General features: G+C 42.5%; 1 protein-coding gene across 1 annotated transcript in view; it reads left to right on the top strand.

Annotated features, from left to right (window-relative positions):
• Window positions 1-19182, top strand: part of PLEKHG7 (pleckstrin homology and RhoGEF domain containing G7) — a 94868-nt gene that overhangs the window by 67895 nt on the left and 7791 nt on the right. Inside the window, exons 12-16 of the mRNA XM_082421151.1 lie at window positions 7605-7779; window positions 9324-9439; window positions 9786-9879; window positions 15824-15903; window positions 17848-18001. Of these exons, the coding sequence (XP_082277277.1) occupies window positions 7605-7779; window positions 9324-9439; window positions 9786-9879; window positions 15824-15903; window positions 17848-18001 (619 nt within the window). The remainder of the gene's footprint in view (window positions 1-7604; window positions 7780-9323; window positions 9440-9785; window positions 9880-15823; window positions 15904-17847; window positions 18002-19182) is intronic.

The following is a 19182-nucleotide window of genomic DNA, read 5'->3' as shown; positions in this document are numbered from 1 at the left end:
TTATCTTCTCAAAGAACCAGCTTTTAGTTTTATTGATCTTTGCTACTGTCTTCTTTGTTTCTCTTTCATTTATTTCTGCTCTGATCTTTATGATTTCTTTCCTTCTGCTAACTTTGGGTTTTGTTTGTTCTTCTTTCTCTAGTTCCTTTAGGTGTAAGGTTAGGTTGTTTATTTGAGATTTTTCTTGTTTCTTGAGGTAGGCTTGTATTGCTATAAACTTCCCTCTTAGAACTGCTCTTGCTGCACCCCACAGGTTTTGGATCATCGTGTTTTCGTTGTCATTTGTCTCTAGGTATTTTTGATTTCCTCTTTGATTTTTTTCAGTGATCTCTTGGTTATTTAGTAATGTATTGTTTAGCCTCCATGTGTTTGTGTTTTTTACAGTTTTTTTCCTGTAATTGATTTCTAATCTCATAGCGTTGTGGTCAGAAAAGCAGCTTGATATCATTTCAGTTTTCTTAAATTTCCTGTGGCTTGATTTGTGACCCAAGATATGATCTATCCTGCAGAATGTTCCGTGTGCACTTGAGAATAAAGTGTAATCTGCTATTTTTGGATGCAATGTCCTATAAATATAATTTAATCTGTCTGCTGTATAGTGTCATTTAAAGCTTGTGTTTCCTTATTAATTTTCTGGTTGGATGATCTGTCCATTGGTGTAAGTGTGGTGTTAAAGTCTCCCACTATTATTGTGTTACTGTCTATTTCCTCTTTTGTAGCTGTTAGCAGTTGCCTTATGTATTGCGGTGCTCCTATGTTGGGTGCATATATATTTATAATTGTTATATCTTCTTTTTGGATTGATTCCTTGATCATTATGTAGTGTCCTTCCTTGTCTCTTGTAACATTCTTTATTTCAAAGTCTGTTTTATCTGATATGAGTATAGCTACTCCAGCTTTCTTTTGATTTCCATTTGCATGGAATATCTTTTTCCATCCCCTCACTTTCAGTCTGTATGTGTCCCTAGGTCTGAAGTGGGTCTCCTGTAGACAGCATATATATGGGTCTTGTTTTTGTATCCATTCAGCAAGCCTGTGTCTTTTGGTTGGAGCATTTAATCCATTCACATTTAAGGTAATTATCGATATGTATGTTCCTATTACCATTTTCTTAATCGTTTTGGCTTGTTTTTGTAGGTCCTTTTGTTCTCTTGTGTTTCCCACTTAGAGAAGTTCCTTTAGCATTTGTTGTAGAGCTGGTTTGGTGGAGCTGAACTCTCTTAGCTTTTGCTTGTCTGTAAAGCTTTTGATTTCTCCATCAAATCTAAATGAGATCCTTGCTGGGTACAGTAATCTTGGTTGTAGGTTCTTCCCTTTCATCACTTTAAGTATCTCATGCCTCTCCCTTCTGGCTTGTAGAGTTTCTGCTGAGAAATCAGCTGTTAACCTTATGGGAGTTGCCTTGTATGTTATTTGTCATTTTTCCCTTGCTGCTTTCAATAATTTTTCTTTGTCTTTAATTTTTGCCAATTTGATTACTGTGTGTCTCGGCATGTTTCTCCTTCGGTTTATCCTGTATGGGACTCTCTGCACTTCCTGGACTTGGGTAGCTATTTCCTTTCTGATGTTTGGGAAGTTTTTAACTATAATCTTTTCAGATATTTTCTCAGGTCCTTTCTCTCTCTCTTCTCCTTCTGGCACCTTTATAATTCAAATGTTGTGTTTAATGTTGTCCCAGAGGTCTCTTAGGCTGTCTTCATTTCTTTTCTTTCTTTTTTCTTTATTTTGTTCTGCAGCAGTGAATTCCACCATTCTGTCTTCCAGGTCACTTATCCGTTCTTCTGCCTCAGTTATTCTGCTATTGATTCCTTCTGGTTTATTTTCATTTCAGTTATTGTATTGGTCATCTCTGTTTGTTTGTTCTTTAATTCTTGTAGGTCTTTGTTAAACATTTCTTGCATCTTCTCAATCTTTGCCTCCATTCTTATTCCAAGGTCCTGGATCATCTTCACTATCATTATTCTGAATTCTTTTTCTGGAAGGTTGCCTATCTCCACTTCATTTAGTTGTTTTTCTGGGGTTTTATCTTGTTCCTTCTTCTGGTACATAGCCCTCTGCCTTTTCATCTTGTCTGTCTTTCTGTGTATGTGGTTTTTGTTCCACAGGCTGCAGGATTGTAGTTCTTCTTCTGATGTCTGCCCTCTGGTGGATGAGGCTATCTAAGAGGCTTGTGCAAGTTTCCTGATGGGAGGGACTGGTGGTGGGTAGAGCTTGGTGTTGCTCTGGTGGGTAGAGCTCAGTAAAACTTTAATCCATTTGACTGCTGATGGGTTCCCTCCCTGTTGTTTGTTTGGCCTGAGGCAACCCAACACTGGAGCCTACCTGGGCTCTTTGGTGGGGCTAATGGCAGACTCTCAGGAGGGTTCATGCCAAGGAATACTTCCCAGAACTTCTGCTGCCAGTGTTCTTATCCTCACGGTGAGACACAGCCACCCCCCGCCTCTGCAGGAAACCCTCCAACACTAGCAGGTAGGTCTGTATCAGTCTCCTATGGGGTCACAGCTCCTTCCCCTGGGTCCTGATGCATACACTACTTTGCGTGTGCCCTCCAAGAGTGGAGTCTCTGTTTCCCCCAGTCCTGTCGAAGTCCTGCAATCAAATCCTGCTAGCCTTCAAAGTCTGATTCTCTAGGAATTCCTCCTCCCGTTGCTGGACACCCAGGTTGGGAAGCCTGACATGGGGCTCAGAACCTTCACTCCAGTGGGTGGATTTCTGTGCTATAAGTGTTCTCCAGTGTGTGTCACCGACCAAGCAGTTATAGGATTTGATTTTATTGTGATTGTGCCCCTCCTGCCGTCTCACTGTGGTTTGTCCTTTCTTTGGATGTGGGGTATCTTTTTTTGGTGAGTTCCAGTGTCTTTCTGTCAATGATTCTCCTCTCCTTCTTTGTTTTGCTTATATTTCTTTGACTCTATGAATTTAGGAGAAACAGTTATCTACTGTGGTCTTGAAGGGCTGTTTTTATGTGGAAGCATCCCTTTGTAGTCTGTGTGAGTCTCATAGTTTTGGTGCGAGGGCTGTTTTTAGTGTGGATGCCTGCCACGTCTTTCCTCCATGTATGCTGATTGTTATCCCCTTGATGGGGGTGTGATTGTTTTTGTGCTGACCAGAGCCTGCACTGGAAGTTGAGTGGCCCTCCTCTTTGCTCTGTGCTTGTCACAGCCTTGTTGGGACAGGGTCTGCTCGCCAGTTGTTGGAGTAGAAGCCCCCAGGTCTGTTTCTGAGCTGTGGTATGAGGTAGGCAGGACTGGGGCACTCCCACTGGGAGTCACTGAGTGTTCCTCCTCAGGAGCTGTCCACCGGCAGGTGTGCTCTGTGGTGTCCTCTGTCACCCATTGTGCGGGCTCACAAAGTACACCATTGTTGGCACTGCCCTCAGGCCCTCCTCAGCCATGGGGATGCAGGCAGTCAGCCTGGGTGTCCCTCAGGTGCGGTGCTCACAAAGCCGCCAGCGCCGATCCATTGGCACAGATCCCTGAAGACAGGCACCGGGACCTTCCTTAGTTGCCCGTAGTCGTGTACCTAGACCCGCTGTGGGAGCTACGGAATCGGCACAGACCCTGGCCCCACCTCCACGTTCATGCATCCACAAAGTTCGCAGCTGCTAACTCTAGCCCCGCGCCAGCCCCAGGAGTACCAGCATCTGCTCGGATGTCCCACAGTTGTTTAGCTTACAAAGGCGCCAGCAGCGTAAATCCACCAAAGTCACAAAGTCTCCCGACGGTGCTCAGATTTCAGCCCCAGCTCTGTGTGTGGGCACCTGCAGGCACTGGCGTGCCCCCAGAACTCGTAGAGGCGGAGCCCTGCCCACTTTGAGCACTGTGAGGGTGAGGCTGCTCTGGCGGGGCCCCACTCCTCCCTTCAAGGGCTTGTTAACAGTGGGGCTTCTTTGGCGGACCCAGGCTTCATCCTGCACACAGCCCCAGTTGCAGCCCAGGCCACACTCCAGCCCCTCCAGCTTCTCCGCAGAGCCACCGCCAGTCCTCTCCCCAGGTCTGTCCACTGAAGCCCAAGTTTCAGCACCCAGCCCCCACTCATACCAGGAGATACGTATCTTGGGCTGGGGAGTGCAGCAAGGTGGCCAGGACCAGATGTGCTGGTCTCTCTCTCTTCTGCCAGCTGTAAGCTGGTTGCTGCACTCTCCTCTGAGCCTCTGAAGCTCCCTTTCTGTCCCAGCTGATCTCCCAGCCGGTGAAGGGAGTTCCCAGGGTGAGGGAACCTTTCCTCTTTCACAGCTCCCTCCCAGGGGTGCAGGTCCCATCCCGATTTCTTTTTTTTCTTTTGTCCTACCTGGTTACACGGTGATCTTTCTTGCAGCATTGGCTGTATGAGGTCTTCTGCCGGCGTTCAGTAGGTGTTCTGTGAGAGCTGTTCCACATGTAGATGTATTTCTGATGTATTTGTGGGCGTCATTGAGCTCCATGTCCTTCTATTCCGCCATCTTGATCTCCCACCTATAAATTTATTTATTATAAAACTGAAGCAGATTCCATTGATCTAGACCCATCCATGAAAAGGACTTTTATGTCCACTCTCTCGTGACAGAGAATTGTTTTTCTTTCCCTAATGTTTCTGAAAAGTAAAGCCAATAGAGAGATGAAAAAAAAAACTTATAGTTTTACTTTTAGAATCATCAAATATTTTTTTTTTTGCTCTTCTGAGACCTTCCAAAACGCTAAAAGCTTCCAGTATCTCTGCCTGGATCTCTGTCTGAATTATTTACCACTGGTGTTTCTTTTCTGATTGATATCTGGGGGAGATTAGGTGTTTTTATATTTACCCTGAACACCAGTGGGTACTGGCAGCCAGAGCTGTTCCCTACAACATGGAAGTTTGGAGCAGTGGCCCAGGGCTGTGTGTTTTGAGGGAATCCCTAACTGCTGCTGAGAAATCAGTTACTGGAGCTCCCCAGCCCCCCACAAGGACCAGCAGGTAGTGCTGGAATGCTGCTGCTAATGACTCAGCATGGAAATCAGCCACTAAGGCCACAGACTACAGCCTCTCCACACCTCCTCTTTCCACTCCTCCCCACTCCCAGCCTTTCCACGTCTGCAGTCCCTGCTTCCTTCATCCCTTCCAGCCCCAATGAGAATCACAGCCATTTTGAGCTGGATGAGAACTGGGAGGTCATCTAGTACCTTCCCCCATTTTAAAGAATAATCTGAGGTGCAGAGACGGGGAGGTGGTCCCTCAGCCTTGAAGCCTGCCCCCTAGAGCTCCATCCTCCATGCACCTCTCTGACCTTTCTGGGCTCACCTTTCTGACCTGCCATCTGTAGGTGGGGAAGTGGGAAAGATCACGCCCGGCAGAATTCCCGTAAGGAAGAGTCCCGGATGTTTTTAAAAGAAATGTGATAAAGCTGCTAGTGTAGGAAGGTACCCTCCAGGGATGTGGTCAGGTTATGAAAGACCAGGACAAATTGCAAAGCACGAGGCTAGGAGAGAAAAAGGGGAAAGTTGGAGAGGGGAAGAGAGAAAAAGAGCTCTCTCCTTTCAAAGAAGAGAATGGCGCCAGCAAAATGGGGTGGTGGGTGGTGACTGTGGGCTGTGAGCCCTCCCCATAATCTGAAATCTTCAGTAAAATAAACACATACACTCATAAAATGTTTGGCATGAGTGGGTTTACAGTGGAAACCAACACAGGAAACCTACCAAAGGGCTAAGTGTGGCATTTGGCCCATGCTGTTCAGCGAAGAAACAGAATGTGTACAAACAGGAGTCCAGGGGCCAGAAGAAGCCATTGGAATATCTCTTTACAAATATCTAAGGGAGAGTTTTGGACTTGTTGGAGGTTTGAGCCAACCTCTCTGAAATGCAAGGGCTGACATCTGGGCATAAAGACATATGAAGATATCTTTGGGGAAGCAGAGGGAGCCTTCCGCAGTGCACAGTCGTCCCTTTATATCCACAGGGTATTGGTTCCAGAACCCCGACAGATACCAAAATCCGAGGATGCGCAAGTCCAGTATATAAAATGGTATAGTATTTGCATATAACCAATGCACATCCTCCCGTATACTTTAAATCATCTCTAGATTACTCATAATACCTAATACAAGGTAAGTTCTATGTAAATATTGTAAATACAGTGTAAATGCTATGTAAATGGTTGCTGCTGTGCCGCAAATTCAGGCTTTTTGGAACTTTCTGGAATTTTTTTTCCCAAATATTTTCAGTTCACAGTTGGTTGAATTTGAGAATGCAGAACCTACAGATAGTAGAACCGACTGTACCTTGACCCACCTGAGGCTGGTCTTGAGGGTCTGGGTCATGAGGGTCAGGACTTAACCTGGGCCTGGAGTGAGCATGAAAGAGGGAAGAGGCGAGAGCCCGCAGCAAGAAAAATATTTAGTGTGAGGACAGGATCCATTTAGAGCTGAACTCAGGACAAGTATGGTGTGAGCAGGTGGGAGGAGAGAAGTGTAAGGGAAGTGAACACACCCTTAATAATACTTCTTGATGTACCTGTGTGTGCAGTAGCCACAGACCTGGCTCCAGGCGTCATGTGTCACCTGCACAAAGACTGGGACCCCTCAGGTTCAAACGGTGTCACATTCAAAGAAACAGTCCAAAAAAAAAAAAAAAAAAAAAAAGAAACAGTCCAGCAGATGAAACAAATGTAGGAGCTATTCTTATGTTGCTTGCATTTCTCAAAATACCATTTATGGAAATCCAATGTATATCCCATAGCAATACTTACTGAAGTTTCCTTTCATGTATTCCCCATTGTGTGTACTCCTGGCAACTGCCTCTTTGAACAAACTCTCCCTATTGACAATTGTCTACGTCTTTTTCCCTCTCCTCTCTTTTCTATATCATGTAGATCAATTTAGCGTCTTCAACTTCTGTTTTCATTTTCTCTTCATTATCCTGATTCCCTCCAACAAAGGAGAGTCAAGGAACTGACCCAACAAGCAAAAATCCTTCCTTTTCCTGTCTACGTGTGTAGTGTTGACTCTCAGTTCTCCTAACTGCATTGCAGCAAGAGTGGGAGCAGAGTTGGCAAAACCAGAAGTCTCCCCCAAGGGCCAGGGAAAAGGAGAAGGCAAGGGGCAAAACTAAACTCTTCAGTGTCAAGGGTAAACAAGGCTGAAATATGTGTATTAATACATCTTACACGGCCACTGATGGAGTATGCAATTTCTAGGGAATTTAACAAAATTCAAACTTTTCCTGTGCATTCAAATCTTGACATCAGTTTTCCCATTTAGGAGGATTGAGGGGGTGGTGTTATAGGTGATGCTGATGACCTCTTCCTTCATCACCATTGCTGGGAAGGCAAGACATCTGAAGAAAGATTCTTTTATTTCTTTAATTGGAAAGCAGCAGTGTTTCAGTCAGTAATATTCAATACTTCTTAAGCACATTGAAAAAACCCATTTCAGACCCTGAATTTAGTACTGGTAGATAGATGCTTGCTAAGACAATTTAATATGGAATTTTCAAAAGCAAAGTCTAGTCCATGGCTTATAAATTTTCCTAGCAAGCTCACAGGTGTGTCATGTCATTACTGAGTGAACTCTCTAAGGGTTTCTTGTGTCAGGACTTCTCAGGGCCTTGATAGGAGACGCGATGTTCTGATCCACCTGCTTTTGCCTCCCCCAGTGGTGTGAGCAAAATGAACAGTGCAGACGCCTTCACCTGCCTGAGCTGCTAGTGGCCCCACTACACAGGCTGACTCGATATCCCTTGTTGCTGAAGAACATCTGGAAAAGGAGTACAGACTCTACGGAGAAAATCATGATCTACTCCATCAAGGAAAAGGTGGAAAAGTCAATCTGTAAGTCCCTGAGACGAGTGACCCAGAGCTCCAGTGTCAGCTTTAATCAAAGAGTTGGGGGACCCTCTGGCTCTTGGGAACCATTTGGGCTTCCATCCTAGGAGGTAATTCCATTGCCTTGAGGTCATGGCTTTCCGAAATGTGGATTCGAGTTTGAGTTTGCATTGTAAATCAAACACACTCAAAACAATGGGCTCCAGTCACATCCTGGCGAACCCTATGAGAACTCTTAACTCCAAGTTCACGCAGGACATGGCCCCGTCTCCAAGGCTTTCAGATGTGAGTTCAGGCAGGAAAAGTTCTATTTCCCAGATGATGAAGGCACTTTGTTTTTAACATCCATACTGAACCCACACACAAAGCAAATGGGAGTAAACAGCATGGGAAGCCTTTCCGGAGAATAAATTACCATCGGTCATTTTTTTTAGGTCACTGAAATCCAGGGCCAATCTAAATATAATGCCAACTGCAATCATTAGACCCGAAATTTGGGAATAGGAAAAGAGAAAGCCCTGTGATGACTTAAGTTTATTTGGGTAGCTCTGTATAATCACATTCAAATAAAGAAGTTCGTGATATATGTCCATAAACCAAGATTTCCTGGGGAGCATCAAAAGGGAACAATTCAAAATGATGATTATCAGCTGTACAGAAATGATATATTTTTTTTCTTTTGCATGTTTAAAAATAAAATGACCATTCACCTAGGAGTTTCTTTCCTTTTTTAAAATTTTTTGTTGAAATTCTAAAATAACCCAAGGAACTAGAATTCAGCTTATCAAGTGATTAAAACAAAAAATTCAGTTAAAGACAGACTTTTTTTAACTTTTAAAGTAATTTTGAAGATTATTACTCATTTTGATAAGTTTGTGAGGGGGATAACATCTCTTCTAGGAATTTCTCAATAAAATGAATTCTCATTGTTGGGGAAAGAGATCCTGTGGCCTTCCTTTAAAGCTTAAAGATGGTGAATTCTCAAGGATTCCCTAACCGTGTGATTCTGTGGGTCTACGACTTGCCCTCCATGTTTTCAAAAATCATTTCAAAACCTCAATAGCAATATGTTATTAAAAAACCTTGGAGAATTAATATAGACCTTCAAAGAGAAAATGAGTTCTTACCAAAAGAAATAATCAGCCTTACCATAAAGTGAATGTATGTTTTATGATTAAGACAAAAGGATATGTTTGTCCTTGTTAGTCTGATTTTTTTTTCCTTCCTGTAATCACAAGCTGTGTGATGTAGGGAATATGAGAAAGCTACTAAAGGAACTGTTAGTATTATTGAAATAAAAATGCACAATACATTTCCAACTTACTGAGTTAAATTAGTTCAGCTTCATTTTTCTCTGCAAGAGGCTGATTTCAAATTAGTGAGTTTTTCTAAGGCATTTAAACAGCAAGAAATATGTTAAATGAACCTAAGATATGGTTTGGCTCCAGGGGCGGTCAGTATCTCTAAATGATTCCTGTGGATCTTGGTTAAATTTTATGCTGTAATGTCTCATGCATTTAAAAATATATTGAATGTGTCTTGTCTTTCAGGGGATCTTGAAGGAAAAGTGAAGTGGCTTGACAATTTTCAAAAATGCAGACATCTACAGGAGATTATAGTGTGGCCTCCACTTTGGGATAGAGATAAAAGGTTTTTCATTCCAGAGGTACAGAAAGGATCAATTAGAACCTATGTCCCTTTCTAAACGTTTGGCATTCAAGTGGAAGTATACTAGTCTCACAAAGTCCCCAGCTGCCCACTAGAATTATAAATCTGGCAAGAAGTAAAGCCTCATCCACATGGCATTGTGTGTGGGGAGGCTGACCTCCTCATGCCGTTCCTGAACTGGTCCTTCTAAGCATTTTTCCCATTCTTTCCCATTCCCATGTTCATTTACTGGCATTTCCAAATGTCAGGAACTTTCTAGACAGAGTACATTGCCCCAGCTTCTAGAATATGCTGTCCTCCAATCACTAACAACATCTCTTTGATTTCCTCCCTTGTTTTGCCAGTGCCTGAAACACATTTTTAAAGAACACATGGCAGAAAACATCCTGTCACCAACCAACAGACACCTTCTCTATGAAGGAAAATTAACTCTTGCAGGTAAATAACTGCTTCCTTTACAAACCCAACATCTTTGCTACCTTGTAACTTGTCCAACTGTTGCTTATCGAAGGGTGGCAAGAATTGTATTTACTTATGGCCAAGGCGATGGAAGATGTGAATCAGAGAGCATCCTATGGAGTCACGCAGACTCCAGCTTGATCAAACCACGACGTAACTGGCCACACGCCCTCCGTTTTCTCTCTGTAAAATGGGGTAACGATATCTGTCTTATAAGCTCAATGTTAAAGTGAAGTCACATATGTGAAGAGCTTAGCTCAAGGTCTGGAATATAGGAACCACTCAGTGCCAGCCGTCACCACCCTCATTTTACTCCCCCAGTGAGCTGGGCAATCATACTCTCAGTGTTGACTGAGAGCCTATTATGTAACACGTGTTGCATTGTGTAGGTACCATTGGAGGATAGAAAAGTCATCATTCTGGATAATCCTTTCCCTCTAGTTGGGAGGCGCTGCCATAATGAGCAGACCTGCAGTCGAAGTCCAGAAGAGAGTCTGATGCTGGAGTACCCAGGAAAGGCTTCATGTGGTCCATGGGACTGGAGGCGGGCTTTGGGGGGACAGAAGGGTGTAGTTCAGTGAACGGACAGGAGGGAGGACATCCCAGAGGAAAAGCACAGCAAGCGAAAAGGCTGGGAGGCAGAAGCCGCTCGCGGGAAGAGGCTCACGGCGGCGAGGTTAGGAGGGTGATCCGCGAGGCTGCCGGCCAGATTCGCTTCCCAGCTCAGCCTTCGCTGCCTGTGTGACCTGGGCCGCTTACAGCCGTCTCCCGTGCTGCAGTGTCCCCTCTTTGTTGTGAGGATTAAATGAGCTCATGGATGTATAAGCACTTGAAAGGATGGTTGGCGGAGAGTCAGTGCTCAGTAAATACTATCAGAAAGGGCTGCCCGACTGAAATAAGATTTGCATTCATTCATTGATTCGTTTCTTCACAAAATCTTGATTGAGCACCTACGGTGTGTGAAGGCCTGTGGGATGTGAGGTTGCCTGAGATCTTTTGGGGGGTGCCAGGCAGTAATTCCTTATTCAGTACACACCTGTTGAGAACCTGCTCTATTGTAGGGATAGCGCCAGATGTCAGCTTGGGACATAACCCCCGCAGGCACCCGCCAACTCGAAACATAGACATGCCCAGCTTTTTACATCAAAGGGCTTTTTCATGCATTTTTTTCCTCCCAGTGAGTTATGCAGAGAAGTTACATTTAATCCCATGTCACAGGTGAGACTCGGGGAGGTTCTGTGTCATGCTCAAGGTCACTTGGTGGCAAGTTAATGGCAGCATCCAGACCCAAGTCAGGCTGCCTCACCCTAGCAGGCTTCCAGAATCATAGCCACCGCCTTGAAAGCCAGAGGGACCCAGCCAGGAAGTTGCAGGCAACAAGAAGCCACTGAGTGCTCAGGGACATGAGAGGCTTAAAAGGGTGTTGAAGAAAGAGTTATGGGAAGCAGTACACAAAATGGCTAGAGGAGGGGACCAAAGCAGAGAGACCAGCCTGAAGGCGCCGCAGTGAAGCAGGATGGGGTGGGAAGAGCCTGGGCCTGTGTTTCTCAACCATTCTCCACCCGTAGACCACTCCCCTCCCACTTTCATTTGGAAAGATAACAATCTTACCCTTTCTTTTACAATTTCAAAAATAATTATATCATTGTGACAAAGCCAAATCCAACCAAAACCAAAAGTAATGAAGCAAAACACAGTTCTGCGTGCAATCCTTTGCCTTTCCCTGCAAAATTGGCCTCCACCTGGAATCATGAGAGATTTTATTTCACCTCTTCCCCCTATCTACCAAATTCCCAACTGTGAGACGCACCAGCCTATCCTAAAATGTTAGAAATGGGCGTGGATCAAAAAGGATAAATGTGAGAGCTATTTCAAAGGCAAAAACAGGAGGACTTTATGATTGATAAAATGGATGAAGAGGAAATGAGTCGAACACCTTCAAGTGTGCTTATCTATCTGCCTGAAAGGTTGGTAGATGACCCTGAGGGTGACGCAGGGAGTGGGTCAGGGAGTCAGTTTTAGGGTTCAGGTGTGGACGTGATGGGAGGCCACGTAGAGGCTGGATGAACGTGACCATGAAAAATCTCTTGGTGAAAAGCCGCGTCATATGTGTACTCATATCAAGTGGGATGGGGGTGCTTGTCATGGAAGCATGGGTGGGAGACTGGCCTAAGAAGGAGTCGTTATGGTTCAACCCAACTTTTCAGGAAAAGTTTCTTGTAGAGTCAAATGTGGTAGAATGGCGATGACCTACGTAAGCATTACTAACACCAGGCTCCTGTCTGACAGCACATGCTGTTAGTCAGATTTCACCAGAGAGGGGTGTGTCATATAGTAGTGTCAAATCAAGTTTAAAGTCACTGGGACTTTGGCTCGGAGTTGGCATAGAGATATGGTGTCGGTGGGGGTAATAGTGTTAGAAGAAACAGGACATCATTTTGAATGGAAAAAGCATTGGACCAAGAATTAGGGGGTCTAGCCCCAACTGTGGGCTTTGGGGAAATTGTTTAAATTCTCTTAATCTCTTCTGTAAATATTGATGATGATGATGATGGTGATGGTGATAACCATGATGACGATGGTATCCACCACTAATATATTATGTTCCAAAATTTCTTCTAGCCTTAAAAACTGTAGTGTTGAAATTAAGTGCATTTTCTCATTCCCAGAAGGTCCAAGTTTTTATAACTTTTGGAGCATAACCAGCTTCCCACTGGAATTCATGCCAGCATGCTCCCCACAGACTGGTATTTCTAAATAGAAAAAGAGGTAAAGTTCAGGCAAATAGGATGGCCCAGCAGCTGTAGCACCTAGAGAACACACGTTGTTCAAGCTGCTGCAGAACTAGAATAAGTCAGTGACGCTGCTCTGTTCTCTAGCAGTGTGATGAAAACCCCACAGGCCAGACTGTTTGAGAAAAAATAAATACCTAATCGAGTTAGAACCGCACAAGTTTGTTAAGTCTCGTATCTGGTTGTGTGGCACATAGCTTCAAACTCCTGGGATGATAAATGTGAATACTCTAACTTTATGCCTACAGTCTTCCTCCTTAGTCATCCTTTTTCGTAATCCCATATTTACTTTAGCACTATCAGTTCTTGAATTTACCTTAAATCGTGTTTGTGTTTATTATGTATCTGCTCCCACTATAATTAAAGCTCTTTGAAGGAGAGATTTTGTCTTAATCATTGATGCATAGGAGGTGCTCAGTATTTGTTGACTGCTTGGTGGAAAACTAGGGCCTCAATAAACGGTAGCTAAAATAATCATCATTTCCTAGAATGAAGTCTAGGACATAGAAGATGCTCATACCTGTTTGTTAAAATACTTGAAGTTAGAAGGAGAAAACAAAGCTATTTCATTTTGACAATGATCATTCACCTAATTCAGATAGGAGTGGCAGAGGGTGGGGAAAGCAATATTTAACAGGTCTTAAAGGTCTAGCATTGTCCAAATGTCCCATTCCTCACCCTATGTGTTAGTTAGGATATTAAGCCAGCTCTTGGAGACAGACCGGTTTATTTATCTCACACGTAAAATTCTGAGCTATATGACAGCTTTACTCCATGAAGCCACAAGGGATCTGGATTTCTTATGTCCTTTTGCTCTGCCATCCTAGAGACTGCTTTCTTCTGTGGCCCCAAGGTGAGTCACCAATTTGCCTACATTCTAGCTCGTATTCCATTGGTCAGAATTTAGTCACTTGGTCATATTTAGCTACAAGGAAAGCTGGGAGATGTAGTATTTATTCACAGTGAACATCTACCCACTAAAACTTGGAAATTTCATTACTACAAAAGAAGGGAAGAATGGTTTTTAAGGGACAACCAGCAGTCTTTACTGCAGCCCAATTTGCAAAAAGGAGTTTCTAGTAGTGATAGAAAACATTAAAAAAAACTATTCAAGGACAATTCAAGATTGAATAAAATATCTAATTTCTATGCAGATATAGGAAGTATCTTTCCTGTAAACTTAGACTAAAAATGAATCCCAGATATTTTATTTATTAATTTAACCTTAGGCATCTCGTTTCCACAGGTAAATGTATATGAGAAAGAACTTCTAGAGAAATATAAATAAATAAAATAGAATAATAAAAAATATTTACTGATTTTTCTTATATTTACTTTAAGTGCCTGTCACATCCCCCTCAAGGACGGCCTATTCCTCTAAAATCATTTAAATTTAACCATTTCTTTTTTTTTTTTTTTTTTTTGGTATGTGAATATAAATTACTATTTTGGGAACTTTTGGAAAGGGTAACTTTTGTCAGATTAATTTTAAATTAAAAATTAATTTAAATTTTTAATTTTAAAAAATTCTAATTTAAAAAATTAAAATTTTTTCTTTGTTTAATTTTTGAATTTTATTTATTTTTTTATACAGCAGGTTCTTATTAGTTATCTATTTTATACATATTAGTGTATATATGTCAATCCCAGTCTCCCAATTCATCCCACCACTACCACCAATGCCCCGCCACTTTCCCCCCCAGCGTCCATACGTTTGTTCTCTACATCTGTGTCTCAATTTCTGCCCTGCAAACCGGTTCATCTGTACCATTTTTCTAGGTTCCACATATATGCGTTAATATACGATATTTGTTTTTCTCTTTCTGACTTCACTAACCATTTCTTTTTCTAATTTCTAAGGGATAGAGTTAAATTGAGAGGGGAATATCTCATTCTAATATTTTATTTCTCTTCTACGAGTATCCCCTTCTTAGGGAAAAGTAGAAAAGCCTATTTGCCTTCAGTTATTATCAAAAGTGATATCAGAAATATATTTGTAAATATAAAGCTTCATGAAGATTATTATTTTTTTTTTTTTAATATTTATTTTTGGCTGTGTTGGGTCTTCGTTTCTGTGCGAGGGCTTTCTCTAGTTGTGGGAAGTGGGGGCCACTCTTCATTGCGGTGCGCGGGCCTTTCACTGTCGTGGCCTCTCCCATTGCGGAGCACAGGCTCCAGACGCGCAGGCTCAGTAGTTGTGGCTCACGGGCTTAGTTGCTCCACGGCATGTGGGATCCTCCCAGACCAGGGCTCGAACCCGTGTCCCCTGCATTGGCAGGCAGATTCTCAACCACTGCGCCACCAGGGAAGCCCCATGAAGATTATTTAAAGCTTGTATAGACACATTGTAAAACTTAAGAAACAAATTGTTTTAGTGACTGTCTTAATCAGCTAGGGCTACCATAACAAAATACCACAGACTGGGTGGCTTAAACAACAGACATTTATTTCTCACAGTTCTGGAGGCTGGGAGTTCAAGGTCAAGTTGCCAGCTGATTCAGTTTCTGGTGAAAGCTCTCTTTCCAGCTTTCTCAGTGTCCACGCGTGGCAGAGAGAGAGAGAGAGAGCATGCTCTGGGGATGACATTCACCCTGTCAGATCAGGGGTCCTCCCTTAAGCTTTCATTTAATCTTAATTACTTCCTTATTCCAAATACACAGTGGGGAGGGGGGTAGGGCTTCCACATAGAATTTGGGGGGAGATGCAATTCAGTCCACAGCTACGACGAAGTGCCTTTTTTTCTGGTAATGTATACCTTTGCCAATGACCACACAGATGAGTCAAGAGGCCAAAATGCTGGAGTTCTGTTAGTCAATAGATGTGTCCTAGGCTCAGCTGAAACCACGACAAATATCCAAGTAACCTTAGGTCCACATGAAATGCCTTACAAATACAATGTCTTTAAAGTTGGAAGGGTGGGCTCACATCAAGTCCCTGCCTTAGGGAGAAGTCAATTCAACCATAATGCAGTTTTCTGACCCACGTGATTAGAGCCCCCTGAGCTGCAAGCCTCGTGTGCCCTGATCCCTGGCCTGTGTTGTTTTCTAAGGGATTCTTTGATTTAAAAAGAAAAAAAAAAAAACCTCTGCTTACTGTTTCCAGCCCCAATTTCATCTTCTTTCTTTCCTCAGAAAGCACAAGATTCCTAGATGTTTATCTGTTTCTCTTTGATGATTTCCTCTTAGTTACGAAAACTAAGCGCAACAAAAAGGTAAAATGCTGTTGTCTCTAAATAATTCTGCTAAATGAGTTTAGAAATATTTCTGAATAAGTTGAGTTAAAAAGAGAAAAGATTCTTATACATCAAATCGGACTTTACCCTCTAAAAAATGGAGGCATTTAAAAATATTGGCTTTTTCCATCGTAGAGTGCTGGACTGAAAAACAACAGTAACAAAAGCAAGTCCCATTTCTTAAGGATGTCAAAGCGTGTGTATATTTTTAGAATGACTTAGTCTGTATACTTCTGAGGTGAGTCCCAGAAGCCACAGGGCTTTATGCCCGGCCTGTCTCAGCAAATGAAATTAAGATACTTTTGTCCATATCCGCCTTTTCCTCATCCAAATTGACTACCACAACAAAAGCTGCCAGAGCAGGGGGCCTCTCTAAACCGTCTGCTGCCAAGTGCTGAGGTGGTATCTACCACCCGTTCTCACGTTCTTCCTGAGAAATGATGCTTTGGGGGCTGCAGGTGGGAAGGAGCCCTGGTCTCTCAGTGTCTGCCTGTAATTAAGAACTGCAGAAGCCAAACAAATGTACAGTTGGCATCACAGAAAAAAAACGAGTCACCAGGGGCTAGAGCCACAAAATCTCTTCTAAGAATAGGGATTTCTCCCTTAAGTATTAATGGTTACCATTACTGTCGTTACTCCCCGATAAGCCATGGGTCTCATGGTCCACCAAAGGCTTTCTATCTAATGTCCCATTTCACAGTTGTTCCCTGACTGGTGTGTGTGAGTGCTTTCAGGAAGAGGCCTCCTCTGCAGCTCTCAGACACCTGCCCTTAGAGATGGGAAGAGGCTGTGCAGTATGTTTTTGGCTGTCAGAGATAACTAATGTTGTTCTAACCCACTCACTTCTTTACTAACCGACTAGCCTTACACAGATGTAAGATTATGAGACTAGATCTCTCAGATCTTTTAATAACCTAAGCTTCTAGATGGCATGTTGGTTAGTTGAGCTAAATAATTTAAGGGTCTTTAAGCAATAAAATAGACACCCATTAATCAATCCGTGCATAGTTGATCAGTGGTTGAGGAGGGAATGTGTGTTGGAGAATATTAAGTCACAGTTTTGAGACTTGGATGGCCTCTTATTTTCAGCTACCCAGGCTAGCATGTCTGAACAGGCAAGCTCTGAAAAATCTCTGTCCCCTTCAAAAACCTGACGTTAAGCACAGCTTACCTTCTCTTTACATAATGGCACAAATCAGAGCCCACGAACTAGTGGCAGCCCATTATTGGCCATATTATAAGATAATATTCTGGTTTCATGCTTCACAACTTGATTCCAAAATAAGTAATGTTATCTGTTTTAAATTCCTCTTTAAATTCTTCCGTCTGATAAATCTGAGAGAACCACCCAGAGAAGACACCAGGTTTCATTTATTTTTTTGGAAAAAGAAATAAGGAATGTTATCTGTTTTAAATTTCTCTTCACTATTTAATGCACAAATTACTTCACGTACATCCCAATCTTTGACACCCTTTTTTAAAAAAATTCAGTATTTTATATATTCAAAACAATTTCAGTTATTTACAGATCATAGAGCATGGAATTTATTTATGTAGATTTTAGTATAAGATCCCATGGACAGAGTTAGCCAACATGAGGCTTCTCTTTCTTGTTCATTTAACTCAGTACCATAGAGGGATACTGTGGAAATGAAGATCTTCCCATTGATGTGATAATGATTTAAATGTTTCCCAGCTATGAAATTACCCTTTTATTTATTCAGGTAATTAAACTTGGGGATCAGAAACACTATGCTTTAAATCACTGTGTACTTTGGGAAATGCTTTTCAAGATCCAGAAAGAATAGTAAGCTAGATTTCAAGCAGTTGTTTCTAAAAATCAGTTTACTTAAGGATGTACCTTAAGTATGTGCATCAATATTTACTTCCTACTTATTGCATTATTTTCCTCCTTAATTTTAGAAACTTGGAGGCTCAGACCCTGGTTTAATGTGCCCTTCACTTATTCCTGAGCTACAAACAGTAATCAAAGAAGGTGGTTCATGTATGGTACTCGATCAGCCCATTCCACTAGACAGATTGGTTGTCAGAGGTCTCGATCCACTCCACATGTCAGGTATGTGTCTATTTTCATCATTCAGCTCATCTGTTTGCTATCCCAGAGTTTTATGTTGGCCTTTTTTGGTAACAGGACATGAATCTAATTCAAATCTTCATGAAAGATAATACTGGGTTCCTGTGTAGCTAAGTATCACTCACTCTACAGGCTAGTTATGGAAAGAGTATTGGACTTGCTTCCAGTGCTTGGATGACCCAGCTCTGCCACTTGCTAGCTGTGTGACCCTGTGTGCAAGGTACTTAAATTTTCTAAGCCACAGATTCATCTTGGTAAAATCAGGATAATATCTACCCCAGTGAGCTGTCATGAGAATTAAATGAAATAATGCAGGTAAAGCACTCAATAAATGACAGCTATTATTAGGATTGTTATTCTGTTAACCATTTTTAGTACTATTGCTATTGTTAAAGCACTGGTAAACCATGACATGCTATGCAATCCTAAGATATTTTATTGCAATTGCTCTATAGAAAAATGCCAGAAATAAATATATAAATATGTATATGTACATACATATACACATATATGTCATGTGTATAGATCAGAAATGTATATTTTTATTTTTCAAGCATTTCCTGAGTGTCTCCTGTGAACCAGGCACTCTGTAAGTGCCCTGGAGTTACAAAGATGGAGCTCTCAGAACAACGAAAGATCAATAAATCCTGTCAGGAAAGCCCTGGGCCTCGGAGGGACTTGAAGGACATTCTGGCCTACTTAGTACTGGGTGGGTGGCAGCAGTGTTCAGAAGGAAGCATCCGTCATTCTTTCCTGGGGACAGGCTGCTAGAAGACCAGCAAAGCCAGGCAGGAGGGGAGTGCCTTCCTGTCCCAAGGGAGGAGCAGGAAGAGAGGGAGCACTGTCCATGTCCTGCAGTTCCCACCCCAGCAGCCAAGCCCAGAGCACCCGTCATTAGCACAGGACCCGCCTGTACTCAGCAGAGCCACATTACACAGTGAATACACCGATGAATGATAATCATAGCAAAAATTCGCATCATTAAGTTATGTAACTAAGTTGTATATTTAAATGTTTAACTCATGAATGGATGCAAACTCTCTCCCCAAGAGCAGCAGGGCGCCAATGAGGGGAACCTGTATCCAGAACTAGAGCCTTCTGCCTCCTTTGTCTGTTCTTTCTGTGTCTGCTAAGATTTGCTGAAAAGCAACTGGTCAGGCCTT

Source organism: Balaenoptera physalus, assembly GCF_965194825.1.
Source record: "Balaenoptera physalus genome assembly, chromosome: 13".
NCBI lineage: Eukaryota > Metazoa > Chordata > Mammalia > Artiodactyla > Balaenopteridae > Balaenoptera > Balaenoptera physalus.
Note: the sequence above shows the minus strand (reverse complement) of the source record. Positions and strands in the feature narration are given on the sequence as shown.